The following is a 14,558-nucleotide window of genomic DNA, read 5'->3' as shown; positions in this document are numbered from 1 at the left end:
TAAGTATAGAAGATCGTCATGAACGTCATTAAGGACAGAAGTACCGGTTTTCTTCCTCCCTGTCAAAGACTGCTGTCGTAGTGTGGAAACCGGCTCTTGTTGGGGCTCATCAGCCGGCTCCTGCGGATATGGTCATCTCTCGCTGTCAGAACCGTGCACGTCTGTAGCTGCTGGGATCGTGGAAAGTGAAGGAGACAACATTGGTTTCTTCGATTGGATGGCTCTCGAATACCCAGTCTCGAGCTCTGAGGTGAATACCCTAGGGTGAAAACACTTGATCCAACCTTTAGTAGTTGGATCCGACGACGGCGTCACGTATAATGACGTTCCCTTCTTGAAGGCATCATTTTTGGAGATCCTTTCTCGTAGTCCTGATGTTGTCGAGAAATGTTGTTGCCGATGGTCACTATTGTATATCGTCACTTTGGTTATTTTTTCTTCATCTGCATAGCTTCGGTCTGTTATGACTTTGCTTTTGCTGGCGTGATCTTTGTGTGTGTGTGTGTTTGTGTTGGCTGTGTGCATCCTAGATATGCAGAGGTCGGGTGTGTACTCATTATGATTGTATCCCTTGATGCTACATTATGAGTCAATAAAAATATCCTTTATCGAAAATACACAAATGTAACCCTTGTCCCGACCTCGACTAGATCATTTATCATTGCATCAATGTGGCACTGTGAATAACCAATAATCTCAAGATTTATTTCTTCATTCCAAAAAACTCCTAAACCACCACTACGGCCCGAACTGTTTACATCAAAGCTTGTATTGAACCCTAGTGAACCAACCAAATTCTCAACTCTCGTACCCTCTATTTGAGTTTCTAGAATACAAAGTACAGAGGGGGCAAACTGCTTCGTCATCTCACGAAGCTCGCGAACTGTCGCGGGATTGCCAACACCGCGACAGTTCCAACATAGGAGACTCATTGCGCTGGGCGAGACCCCCCTTGGAGGCCCGCCATACGCGCATCATTTTTCTTTGTGACTGTGTTCTTCCCACTATTTGTGTCGGAAAGTTGAAGAGGACCTTATTCCGTTTTGGCTCCTGTTTTGACGAGGGGCTCAATGGATCTTCCAAGGGGGGCAGCAGCAGAAGCTTATTTGCCCCATCCCCTATTGCCGCTGGTTTCACAATCGATGCCATTGGGTCATTTGCCGCAGCACTCCTCTTTCTATTCCCATCCAATTCCTCCATATCTATGTCCGGGTCCTGCGTGGTATTTTGTTGTTCATAACCGTGGCCCTTGCCTCTGCCAGCTTTGCCTCTTCCTCTTCCACCTCTAGTAGTGTTCCCTCCTTGTCCTCGTCCTTCTCTAGGACCTCTACCAGGCCCTCTGAACCATGCCGCTTTTAAATCTTTAAACACCAGAGCCTTTGGAGGATGGACTCCATCACCACACTCCTTGAAAAGATGACCCAGAAGGCCACAGACAGCACACCAATCAGGGAGTCGTTCGTATTTCACCCTAAATATGAGTCGCTGGACGGTGTCCTTCTTCTTGATCACCAGGGAGACATCGTTTTTGAGTGGTTTTGTGACATCAATCTTGACCCGCACTCTGACAAAATTCCCCTCAAAGTCATGTGAACTTGGCTCGGCATAGATGAACTCTCCGACTGTTGTAGACAAAGCCTTGATCTTGGAAAAGTATCCTTCTGGGAAGTCATGGATCTGAATCCACATCTCAACTTTATTAAGATCAATCGTCGATGGCTTAGTAAAACTATCATACGGTGCCAGCACCACCGCTTTCCCTTTGTAAGCCCACGGTCCTTCCTCCATTACGCGCTCCCAATCACCCAGACAGCCAAACTACATCGTGTACAAGTTCTCCTCTAATGGCTTGATCTTGACTTCCTTTGCTAGGTCCCAGGCCACCCTCATGGTTCTATAAAACTAGTATTGACTATAGGTTTTTTCAGTATGAACCCTAGCAATAATCATCCATCAGGTCGCCGCCTCTAGCAGTTCCTCATCTTCCATCACCACATCCTCAAGTTCATCTTCTTTCAGACCTAACTCTTCCATCATCGCCTCTAGGTCAGAGACGGGCACACCCATTCCCGATCCCGAAGCAGATTCATCCATCGTACTCTTGCCCGAGAAAAGCTGTCCGCGGGCGGAAAAACCCTAGCAGTCCTCCGGCCCTCGCCGTAGACCGGCAGGGGGAGAGGGGGAGGGGAATCTGGCTCTCTACGATGGTGAGGAGCGAGAGATCGCCGCCGCCTCCGAGAGGAGAGAAAACCCTAGCGTGAGGGGAAAGTTGGATGTACCTGCCGCTGCTGCTAAGTACCTCTCCCCCAACACACCACTCTTGGGCTCGAACATGGACGAGACCCACTGCAGCCCAGAGAACTTATGGTCCAGTCTCTTCTCCGTTCTGGGCCGGCTGGGCCTGGCGTCCTCCTTCATGTGTGTTGTTGATTGCCCCTTCGTCAGGTCGCTGACACTGCACCACCATGAGGCGTCATTCTGCTTCATTGCTCATTTCCAGGCACCACAATGGTAATGTGTATTTTTTCGTGACATGTATTAATATTTTGTTACTTAAATATTTTTTTGCATTGATTGTAAGTTGAATCTAGGCACAAAATACAAATGAGGGTTCAATAACAAGGACAGAGATAGTAGCTACGAGGATGGATGGAGCAGAGTAATGCTACACGTACAAACGAGTTACAAGGTTTTACAAAAAGGCTTAATTTGATTAGTCAATAGGTGGGGAGGCGGCCCACCCCCCCCCCCCCCCCCCAGGAGGGCAAGTTTGTGATTGGTTACACTACTAGGGAAAACATTATACACAGAATCTTAGCAACAGCGCGGTTTAAAAACAGGCGCTACTGCTAACTAGTAGTAGCGAGCTTAAAGGAACCACGATACTAATAACTAGATAGCATTAGCGCTCTAGGTGAAACAAGCGCTACTACTATAATTTCCATGATTTGCCCCCAGGCTAGATATAGTAGTAGCGCCCTTCCCTGGACGCGCTGCTGCTAAAGTACTTAGTAGCAGCGTGTTTCTGCAAAACTCGCTGCTGCTAAGTGTTGCACCTAATTAAGTATAGTTCCATACTGCTAAGCGAACAAGGTGTTTACCACCTTAAATATGCTGACTATTTAGATTCTACACAAAAAGATCAATGATAACCAACGTATATTTTTGATGCGTGCTTAGACTTAGCAGTAGCGTTTTTCCTGAAAACGCGCTATAGCTACTTTAGCTATAGCGTGTTTCCTAAAGTGCGCTACTGCTAGTTCGACTTAACCACCCGCCCGCTCAAAATTTTGCTAAGTCCTCCTTCCCCCCCCCCACTGTTCCCCTACTCCTCTGTCGCCGCCGCCCGAGCCCGAGCCTGCCCTCACCGCCGTCGCCCGAGGCCGCCGTCAACCTCAACACCACCGCCCGCCGCCGCTCTCGACCTCAACGTCGCTGCTGCCTCCCCCACCCCCTCCGCTCTCTACCTCACCGCCGCTCTCAACCTCACCATCGCCGCCGCCTCCCCCAACCCCGCCGCCGCCTCCCGATCCCGAGCCCGCCCTCGCCGCCCCTACCTCTCCGTCGCCGAGCACCTCCCCGCCACCCTCTCTCCCCTCTCTGTAAGCCTCCCACCCCTCCCCCATCCTCGTTCTCTCTGCTTAGTTAGTACTAGATGTTCTTTAGTAGTAGTAGTAGATGTTAATTTAGGGTTCATAGATAATGATTTTTAGCAGTAGTAGATCTTAATTAGTAGTAGTGATGGTACTAGTTAACTATTGTATAATGTAGTTTATTTTTACTTTTTTTAGTAAGTGTTTAAAATAATTAGTACGTAAATTAATAAACTAGTTGAACTACTTTAGTTGTAGTTGAACTAGTTTAGTAAGTAAATTAATAAACTAGTTGAACTAGTTGAATTAATAGAACTAATGTATTTGTAGTAAGATAATTAATATAACTAGTTGAACTACTTTATTTTTAGAAAGAACTAGTTTTTTCTATTTATAGTAAGTTTATATTTAGTAAGAACTAGTTGAACATGTCATATTTGTTGTTATTTTTTAGTTTAAGCAATTATTCGGGATGTATTAGTGATAACTTATACGGTTTTTGCTTTTGCAGAAATCAAGGAGCCCCTCAATCATCCCCGCCGTCGTCCCCGTCACCGACCCCCTCCGACATCGAGGTGAGACCATCCAAATATCCATGTATATCTTGTGTTGCTCAAATAGGATATGTGGTTGCCCAAGTGGCCGTTCATGTTTAGTTTACACCTCCGAGTGGCCTATGTTTTGCCGGAGTGTTGATTAATTTCCGTTCCGGCAAATTTCAGGCGCTCGATATGTCCTTTTTTAGCAAAGGTCATGCCGGATTTTTCCGTGAATTCTGGCATGACTTGTGCTAGAATATGTAGGAAATATCGAGTGACCTGGATTTTCTCGAAAAATAATGATCTAATTTAGGTTTTTTAGTACATATATTTAATTGTACAAGTTTAATATTTGAATTATGAATGTAGGAAATGTCGTACTCGGACGATGACAGTCTCCCGGGGGAGTGCAACTGGTGCCACGACGATCGAAGTATGTGCGACAGGTTCGTTGAGCTGGACGAAGATCGGCGCTTCAGCATTAAGCTCGAGGAGACCTTCGATGTATTTGTTGTTATTTTTTAGTTTAAGCAATTATTCGGGATGTATTAGTGATAGCTTATACGGTTTTTGCTTTTGCAGAAATCAAGGAGCCCCTCAATCATCCCCGCCGTCGTCCCCGTCACCGACCCCCTCCGACATCGAGGTGAGACCATCCAAATATCCATGTATATCTTGTGTTGCTCAAATAGGATATGTGGTTGCCCAAGTGGCCGTTCATGTTTAGTTTACACCTCCGAGTGGCCTATGTTTTGCCGGAGTGTTGATTAACTTCCGTTCCGGCAAATTTCAGGCGCTCGATATGTCCTTTTTTAGCAAAGGTCATGCCGGATTTTTCCGTGAATTCTGGCATGACTTGTGCTAGAATATGTAGGAAATATCGAGTGACCTAGATTTTCTCGAAAAATAATGATCTAATTTAGGTTTTTTAGTACATATATTTAATTGTACAAGTTTAATATTTGAATTATGAACGTAGGAAATGTCGTACTCGGACGATGACAGTCTCCCGGGGGAGTGCAACTGGTGCCATGACGATCGAGGTATGTGCGACAGGTTCATTGAGCTGGACGAAGATCGGCGCTTCAGCATTAAGCTCGAGGAGACCTTCGATGTTGAAACGGTGCGCAACAACGACAAGTGTTTTTTTCGTAGTTAAGCATGACTTCAACTATTTCAACGTCTAATTTTCATCTTTTACAAGTCGACTAGCTTATCCCATGCCATGAAAAATGCTATGTCTTAGAGAGGATGGGTTTTGAAGACCATGAAAATTTTCAAACAAAGAAAATACACCTAAGGACCCATCATGATATCGATTTTGAAGTAAATCTGTACAATTCTCAGAGCGTAACCCATTTTGGTTGCCAAAATTGGGAATCACTTTGCAAAATGTATGGTTTTTATGAGGGTATGATTGTCACCATGGATCTTGGTGATCCTGACATCGAGCAAGACAATATGGACATTTGGGCCCTTCTTGATACGCTTCCGATTCTACAGCAATGTGAGTTTCTCAAACATAGTTATTAACTAATTTATATTGTTTATTTCAAAATAGTTAACAGCTTATTTCCACTGACAGCTTATTTTGAATCTTCAAAGAATGTGCAGAAGATGGTAGACAAAACTCACTACACTGATGGCTCTGAATTAACTTATAAGGAGAAAAGTCATCTGATTGCTTATTGTACTTATCTTGAGAATTACAATACCTATTATCGAACTCCTCCAAATTATGGTGAATACGTGCCACTAGTGCACGTGTTGAACCACGGTAACTTCTATGTAGATACTCTGGTAAGATTTTTTACTATTATGACATCCGTGCATCTTTTGCATACTTCTAAAACTAGTACATCATTGCTAACTACGAAGTTATTACTATGTTTTTCAACATAAAATCCCGATAGATTGTGTGCCTCATCTGATATATCAGAATGGTCGCCTTGCAGTTCTGAACATACAGCCAGGTCAATCTAAGGAGCTCACCTGTGCATATCGGATTTCTAAAACCGGTGAACACATGCTAATCAAAGAATAGAAAAAATGTTTGGACATTCACAAGGAGGTTCTTGGAAGTAACATTAAGCGAAAGGCAAGAATTGGAGACAGGATAATCTCCATTCTCCATAATGGAGAGTCAGGGGCTATCTTGTTTTTTGTTATTTTACCTTACAGAATATAGTAGGTCCTAAGAGAATGTAGTAGGTCCTATGAGGTACAATATGTTTATTATGTGATACAATGTGTTAGAGTTGATGATTAGGAGTACTTGTGATTACGACTAGTGACCAATTTGCTATGTGATGTCTCATTGATGAAAACGATGATCTTGAGGAGGTGTTATATGACAATGATGTATTATGATGATAAGTTGTTAATGATATGATGATGATGATGATATTTATTATATCATTGGGTGAAAGAATCATGGACTAGTTTCAAGTGGATGGACATCCACTTGAAACTAGTCTATGGTTCTTTCACCCCGTGATGTAATACTCATTATGATGTAAAAACACTTTCTAAATTCCTGTTGTATGAAAACTTGTATAAAGGTGTACGAATACAACATGAAATAAAAAAGTAATAAAATACGAAATAATAGTAGCAGCGCGGGCAGGGAGAAGCGCTACTACTAATTACCAGTAGCGCTCCTCCGGGAAGTCGCTACTACTAAGTGGATTTAGCAGTAGCGTGGGCGGAGGCACGCTACTGCTATACGTTAGCTGTAGCGCCTTATCAGTAGCGCATCGCCCCGCGCTACTGATAGGCCTAAAACCCGCGCTGCTGCTAGGCTTTTCCCTAGTAGTGTTAGTAGATAGAAAAAATCCTAGTCAGCGTGTAATTGCGTGTAACTCTTTGTATGTTTAGCATTATTGGATGGAGCACTACGAGGAAGGGAGTTGCCCCCGGTGTCGAGGAGTGGGGACGCGAGCTGGGCCGTTGATGAACGACGCGAACGATTGGAACAACGACTGCTGCTTTGAGATTCGGTTTGCCAGCTGGCGCACATATGGTAGAGGGTCTTCAGATTGTGTATGTACGACCCTGGTCGTATACGATTTTTCCCATGAGAAAAAAAACAGCAATCCAACACGCCGGTTGGTTGAACTAAATTTTTTTAGGGAAGTTGGTTGAATTATTAATTGACAGGTCGAGCAGGACTTAATCTGTTATTAGGAGTCCACCAAAATCCATCTCCGCCGCCGTACATATTACCAGAGGGAGAGATGATCGAGGAGGGTTTTGTATCCATGGAGTTGCGATCGGGCCGCCGCCTCACCTCTCTGCCGCCGCGCAACAAGTCATCGCCGTCCAACATCGATATCGGCCAGGATGAGGACGTGATCAGCACGCTTCCCGACCACCTCCTCCTCGGAATCCTCGAACGCCTCCACCTGCGTGAGGCGCTCCGTGTCGGCGCCGCCTCCACGCGCTGGCGCCACCTCCCACACCAGCTCTCGCACCTAGAGCTCCGGGTCGACCAGTTCCATGGCGCCACGCCGGTCGAGATCATGGACGCGTTCACGGGCGCGGTGCGGAGGTTGCTCTCCGTGTGTCCTCCTCCGTGCCCCGCGTGCAGTCGTGCTATCAAGACCCTCGTCCTACGCTTCTACATGTCGGACCCTCTGCAACTGAGCTCCATCGGCGGCGGCGTTGAGGACATCGTCAGCCGCGGCGAGACCGAATGGCTCGAGTTTTATATATTACCGCCGGCCTCGAGCACCGACGAGATAACTCAGCTGCTCGCCGAGATGGGGCAGGCGGAGCGGTTCATGTCCTTCTCCCGTGCCTGCCCCGTCGCCTTCCGGTGGCTCACCAGGCTAACCCTCCAGAACCTAGCGTTTGGAGACGATGACATCGCGGGCTTCATTAAAGCTTGTGATAAGCTCAAGCACTTCATCCTGATATCTTGCCGACTGGTTGACCATCACTCCGCACTCAAGATCGACACACCGTGCTCCGGGCTCCAGAAGCTTCAGTTCATTGACTTTGCTTGCACATGTATCGAGCTCATCTCCGTCCCCAAGCTAAGAGAAATATGGTGCTGGTCTTGGCCCTGCGACTTCGAGAGCCCTCCACTGCACTTCGGCCACGTTCCCCAACTTCTTGAAGTGAACCTCGGTTCACGTGCTCGGGTGTGGCAGGCACCATTTGCGCTAAGCGAGTGCTTGAGTGCCACAAATCTGTCGAGATTGTATCTCAATTTTAGTTGCGAAATGGTAAGTTTATTTCTACACTCCACATGAATTCCTCTTACGCATCTAGTACATGTTCTTGAGACTGGTTTTTTAACACCAGGGTGTCTAGACACCCCATTATCTTAACCGTTTGCTATGGCTGTCCTGCATCGTGATCCGGTCCCTAGTCTGCCACAGCGTTTGTGATTTGCAGTGCTGCAGTATTAGCCAACCGACGCACGTAGGGCCACCTTCTGTTCCATCCCATCACAGCAACCATACTTTTTCTCCCAAGACATGTCACTTTCACGTGTGAGAAAGTAGTGAGAGTGAGACAGGAGAGAGAGGTAGCTTTTCTCTCTCACAGAGGAGCTATGAGAGAGAAGGGAGTGAGCCGTTGTGTGTGAATCTGTGAGATAAAAAGAGGATCAGAGAGAGGCGTGTGGGTGAAAGAAAAAAAAAGCAGAGAGAGGTAATGCAAGAGAGAAGGAAAAGAGCAGAGTCTTGTCTTCGTTCCATATTCTACTGATGGCAACTGTAGAGTTAGTATCGGTTAGTTTAGACTTAACTAACTCAAAAATATTCAAATAGAAGGGTTAGTTTGAGTTAGATGCATCTAACCCATCCAAAAAACTAACCCATCTAAGAGGTGCTTATTTGGGTTAGTTCTTCTCGGGACCATTAAAAAACATATTTTTCTCTTGCTCTTGCCGCAGCAGATCCCTCCCCACTTTCACGAAGCTTCTCATCCTCTCCCTCCCTCCCTCTTGCACCGCCCGTGAAAGCGCCTCGCCGTATTCGCGCTCCATCTAACCCTGTCATCCAAACACCTTTTTGGTTAGAGTTAGTTTAAGGTTAGTTTAGGGTTAGAATCTAACTCTAACCTCTAACCGAGTTAGAGTATTCAAACAGGGCCACAGATGAGGATGTTGCCTTGCTCAATCATTCAACACTAGAGGGTGCATCGGTGGTCACGTGACTACAGTGAAGTTACCTGCCACATTTGTCGGCAACCGGTGAGGAAATAGCGCGCAGTTGCCACTGCTCAGCCCTATGCCCTACCCTACTACTAGGCGCCTACCTGCATAAATGGGCTGACAAAGTTGGCTGAATCTGCAAATGGCCTGATCCCAGTCAGACTCCAGCACAAATCTCAACGGAACTGCACGGCCAGATAAGGGGGTGCCGGGAGTCCCGGGAGCTACCACACCTTTTTGTTCTTTTCTTAGTACCTACTAATTATGGTTGTCTGTTGTGTTCTTGCTTTTGCTGCAGATTTGGATTCAACTAGAGCATCCTAAGCACCTCACTACAATATTTAGAAACCTGACCGAGGTGTATCTTTACTTTATCTTTCCTGAGTGCGATCTGAACTGGACCATGTTTATTGTCGAAGCTGCACCTGCCCTACTGAATTTTACAGTAAGCTTCACCTTGAACTTAAATACTGGTATTGCTGGTTTCATTTCTTTTATAACCTGATATGTAACTTCAATTGGTTCTACGTTATTCTGTAATATGTATTTATCTTCTGTGTGCATGCATGAAGTTGTTTCGAAATCAACATCCATGTGTCAAACCGTCTGAGTATAGTTCCCAGAAGACCAACATGTTGTGGGAACCATCCAAGGATTGGAAGCACTTGAACTTGAAGTTACTGGTGATGGCAGGGTTCGAGGAGGAAGACAAGGTGACAAACTATCTAAGGTTGTTCATGGAACGAGCCGTGGGCTTGAAGAGAATCGAGCTGCGTGGTAAACACCCTTGTGATGAGTGTAATGCCATGGACCTTGAACTTGAGTCCACAAGATCCCTTGTTGACAAAGCTAGCAGGTATCGGATTAAGGAGCGACTCACACATGAATTCTCCTTGTCTGTCAAGATAACAATATGTTGATTGTCAAAGAATTATAACAATCTCTTAAAATAAGTGCTCATGGCTGCTACTAGAGCGATGATTGCGCCTAGTCAGTTGTAATTTTTGGCTAGTTTTGGATATTGGTAGTGAGAAAAACTTATGGGTAATATATTTAAACACTTGTTTTAAATACCTACTGTATTGGATTTGCGCACCTATTTTCAGAATTTTACTTTGGAAACCTGAAATGCTCGCATCCTAATGAATGTGGAGTTGGGAGAGCAATTCCAATCAAGATGTGGAGTCCGTCAGGGTGACCCTGGGCCGGTCCTGGGCGAACCTATAACCCGGGGCCCTTTGACATAAACATCAATAATAACCAATGTACATATTTATACATGAAATCTTACTATAGTAAACACTTTGAAGTGCATCAAAAAGAATGTTCATATGAAATATGGACATATCTTCTGGCGATGTGCAGTCTCCTCTTGGTGACTCGGCCTCTAAACCTCTCGACGTGGTAGTAGTGTGCGGACCGGCGATGGGAAATCTCGGAGTCTAGAGATTAAACGACATGCATAGGTCTGGTCGCACGGTCGGAGTAGCATAACGAGAATGGGGCTATCATTTTTTTGAAAAAAAAAACAGTGGCCAAGATTTGATGGTTTATCAATCATGATGTGTGTGGTAAGTGTAATTTGCAAATATGTATCAGGAAAAGAAATCAACAATACCTCACACTGTCTTCAGAACTACGAGTCAGTCAAATGTCCACCTACTCAAAGCCTAGTTGTGATCTTCCTTGATAGAATCCAGAAAAGGAGATAATGTTGCCTCTGTCCATCCCTTTCTCATTTTGCTGCTGCCCTGCATTTTCATTACTCCATCTGTAAAGAAATATAAGAGCATTTAATCACTATATCTTTACGGAGGGAGTACCTGGAAATTTACCTGTATTAGCAATAAATTTTGTTGTTCAACTTTTCCATCCTCATCACATAAGGAGTCTCGATACATAGACATCAGATAGTCATGGATTAGATGGAGGTGTAGCCACGTAGGTAGGAGGAATCAGGTTGGGTGAACATGGGGAAATTCGGAAGGAATGATGCGGCCATGGCGTACGATATTGGGCCAGCCGGGAAGAGCTGAACAGAACAATCGACGAACTTGTCGTGCTCAGGCATGGTCACGTAGGATCTCAGTGCTTGACGTGAGACGGGGAAGAATCAACTGAGATCCCTTTACTGCAAATCGCTAGAATCAAGCGATCTCACATTATTAGCGTATGCCTCGGCGGCGCTATGCATGCAGCATCTACAACTACACATAGCTAATTGGAGTTGCCAAACAACTACGGACGGTGATTGGTCGTACCTCATATTTCACCTCCCACAACCATACTACCCATTTCGCGATTTGTATTTTCATACAAAAGCATGCAACGGAACGATCTACTTGTTACGTAATTCCGGGTCCACTAACACCAGCGTTTCCGACCCACATGCGTCAACCAGACCCAACTAGAAAGCGACACTGAGGCTCTGTTTGGTTCATAAGTCCTAGGACTTTTTCTAGTCCCAACTAAAAAGTCCCTAGTCCCTAAAAAGTCCCTTCCCGTTTATTTTCAGGGACTAAAAAGTCCCTAGTCCCTCCCTAGAGGTTATTAAATGACATGTAAAAGACCATGTTACCCCTAGCATACAGAAAAATAACAACCAAACAACACCATGGGACGGCGGGGCAATGGGTGCAGGGAAAGGCATTGTTGGAAAAGTCTCAAAAAGTTTCAAAAAAGACTCTCCTTGAGAGTCTTATTCATTTAGTCCCCAAAGCAACTTTTAGTGCCTAGTAGTTCCTCCTGTTTGGTTAAAAAGTCTTTAAGAGGGACTTTTTCTAGTCCCTACACCAAAAAGTCCCTGGAAACAAACACCCCCTGACTTATGAGAGGCCTTGGGCCCTCTCCCCCATTAGTAGAAAAAGGCCCATTTGTCCCAGTTCATAAGGCCCATTAGTCCCGGTTCGGGAACCGGGACTAAAGGGTCGGTACTAAAGCCCAATACTTTTAGTCCCGGTTCTTATACCAACCAGACACTAGTAGAAAAAGAACCATTTGTCCCGGTTCATAAGGCCCATCTGTCCCGGTTGGGGAACCGGGACTAAAGGGTCGTTACTAATGCCCTAGGCCTTTAGTCCCGGTTCTTATACTAACCGGGACAGATGGGCCTCCACGTGGCCGCTCCGGCGAGCCCAGGCACGAGGGCCTTTGGTCCCGGTTGGTAGCACCAACCGGGACCAATAAGCTTCCACGCGTCAGCATTTCAGGGGCTGTTTTTTTAAAGGAGGTGGTTTAGGGGTTTTGGGGGTTAATTTAGGTTGGTATAGGTAGGTAATAATAGAGAGATGTGTCCTCTCTTATCTCCGTGGTACTGCTACTGCTATGCCTAAACATGACTTAGATTGAAGTGAGGCAACATGTGGTGCATGTCGAAAGTAATACTAATCCTAACTTGATCAAGTTTGGATTGTACTACTTTCGACATGCACCACATGCATGTTGTCTTCACTTCAATCCAATCCATGTTCATTTCACCCGCTGATATATAATAACTCTTCATGCTTGCATCATGCATCATCATATATAATAACAAGTCTACTAATCATCATCATACAACTTCTACTCATTATTAATAACAAGTCATACGATCATCATCCTCATAGTCATCGAACCAACCCTACTTAATTGTTCTTAGCACATGATCATCAGTATTAGGTAGGACCTAAATACCCTCTTTAAGGTAAAATAGCATAAAACAATATAGACTCTGACTCTCCATTATGGAGAATGGAGATCATCCTGTCTCCAATTCTTACGCTTCGCTCCCTTTTGCTTCCAAGAACCTCCTTACGACTGTCCATACATTTTTTCCATCCTTTGATTTGCATGTCTCCATTCCTTTTAGAAATCTGGTATGGACAATTGAGATTCGTAGGATGACCTGGCTGCATGTTCAAAACATTAAGGCTATCTTTATGATACATCAAATGAGGCACATAATTCTCTGGGATTATCTGTTGAAAAACATAGTAATAACTTCATAGTTAGCAATGATGTACTAGTTTTAGAAGTATGCAAAAGATGCATGGATGTCGTAATAGTAAAAATCTTACCAGGGTATCTCCATGGTAGTTACCGTTGTTCAACACATGCACTAGTGGCATGTATTGACCATAATGTTGAGGAGTTTGATTGTAGATATTGTAATTCTCAATGTCAGTACAAAATCCGACCAGATGATTTTTATCCTTGTAAGTTAATTCGGAGCCATCAGTGTAGTGGGTTTTGTCTACCATCTCCCGCACATTCCTTGAAGAATGAAAATAAGCTGTCAATTATTTTGAAATAAACAATAGCTAATAACTATGTTTGAGAAACTCACATAGCGGTAGAATTGGAGGCGTGTCAACAAGGACCCAAATGTCCATATTGTCTTGCTTGATTTCAGGATCACCAAGATCCATGGTGACAAGCATACCCTCATCAAAACCATACATCTTGCAAAGTGCTTCCCATCTTTTGCAACCAAAATGGGTTACACTCTCAGAATTGTACATCTTTACTTCAAAATACACATCATAATGAGTCCTTAGGTGAATTTTCTTTGTTTCAATACTTTCATGGTCTTCAAAACTCATCATCTCCAAGACATAGCGCCTTGCATGGCATGGGATAAGCTACTCGAATTGTAAAAGATGAAAATTACACGTTGAAATAGTTATAGTCATGCTTAATTACGAAAAAACACTTGTCGTCGTTGCATATCGTTTCAACATCGAAGGTCTCCTCAAGCTTAATGCTGAAGCGCCGATCATCGTCCAGGTGAGGCATGTTGCACAGACCTCGATCGTCATGGCACCAGCTGCACTCCCCCGGGAGACTTTCGCCGTCTGATGACGACATTTCCTACATTCATAATTCAAATATTAAACTTGTACAATTAAATATATGTACTACAAAAACTAAATTAGATCATTATTATTCATCACAGGTTAACTATCGGTCTGTCGAGTAGTTTCTTGAAAACTCTCAGCTCATGTGGTGTATATATTCGACTCTCGGTGATGGTCGCTCCTCACTTTGTCCCCGAGTGCATTACACCAAAATGTCTAGCACACGGGAACGAAGGAGAAGCGACCCCCACGACAACAGTCGGGATTCTTCGTCCTCTCATATATATATGGTGGAACTCTCCCTCACTGATTCCTCTCTGACATTTGCGACCGTCGGTGATGGTCGTTACTCCTTCTTCCCCTAGTGCATAACAAAGGTCTAGCACCCGGAGAAGAAGGAGAAACGACCCCCACGACAACAGTCTGG

The 14,558-nt window shown here is 44.7% G+C and overlaps 1 protein-coding gene across 1 annotated transcript; it reads left to right on the top strand.

Annotated features, from left to right (window-relative positions):
* Positions 1-7,392: 7,392 nt before the first annotated feature.
* On the top strand, positions 7,393-10,216 carry LOC125554984. Its single transcript, XM_048718319.1, has 3 exons — positions 7,393-8,361; positions 9,595-9,741; positions 9,869-10,216. Exons 1-3 carry the CDS (start codon positions 7,393-7,395, stop codon positions 10,214-10,216), a joined length of 1,464 nt encoding a protein of 487 aa, XP_048574276.1.
* The last annotated feature ends 4,342 nt before the right edge of the window (positions 10,217-14,558 follow it).

The sequence above is a fragment of the Triticum urartu genome, chromosome 4 (assembly GCF_003073215.2).
Source record: "Triticum urartu cultivar G1812 chromosome 4, Tu2.1, whole genome shotgun sequence".
Lineage (NCBI taxonomy): Eukaryota > Viridiplantae > Streptophyta > Magnoliopsida > Poales > Poaceae > Triticum > Triticum urartu.
The sequence above is the reverse complement of the archived record's forward strand: the minus strand, read 5'-3'. Positions and strand labels throughout refer to the sequence as shown.

Excerpts from the sequence above, each read along its gene's own strand:
- LOC125554984 (XM_048718319.1), top strand. The coding sequence starts at position 7,393 with ATGGAGTTGCGATCGGGCCGCCGCCTCACCTCTCTGCCGCCGCGCAAC. Across the intron at positions 8,362-9,594 it reads TCAATTTTAGTTGCGAAATG|ATTTGGATTCAACTAGAGCA; the intron begins GTAAGTTTATTT and ends CTTTTGCTGCAG. Across the intron at positions 9,742-9,868 it reads CTGCCCTACTGAATTTTACA|TTGTTTCGAAATCAACATCC; the intron begins GTAAGCTTCACC and ends GCATGCATGAAG.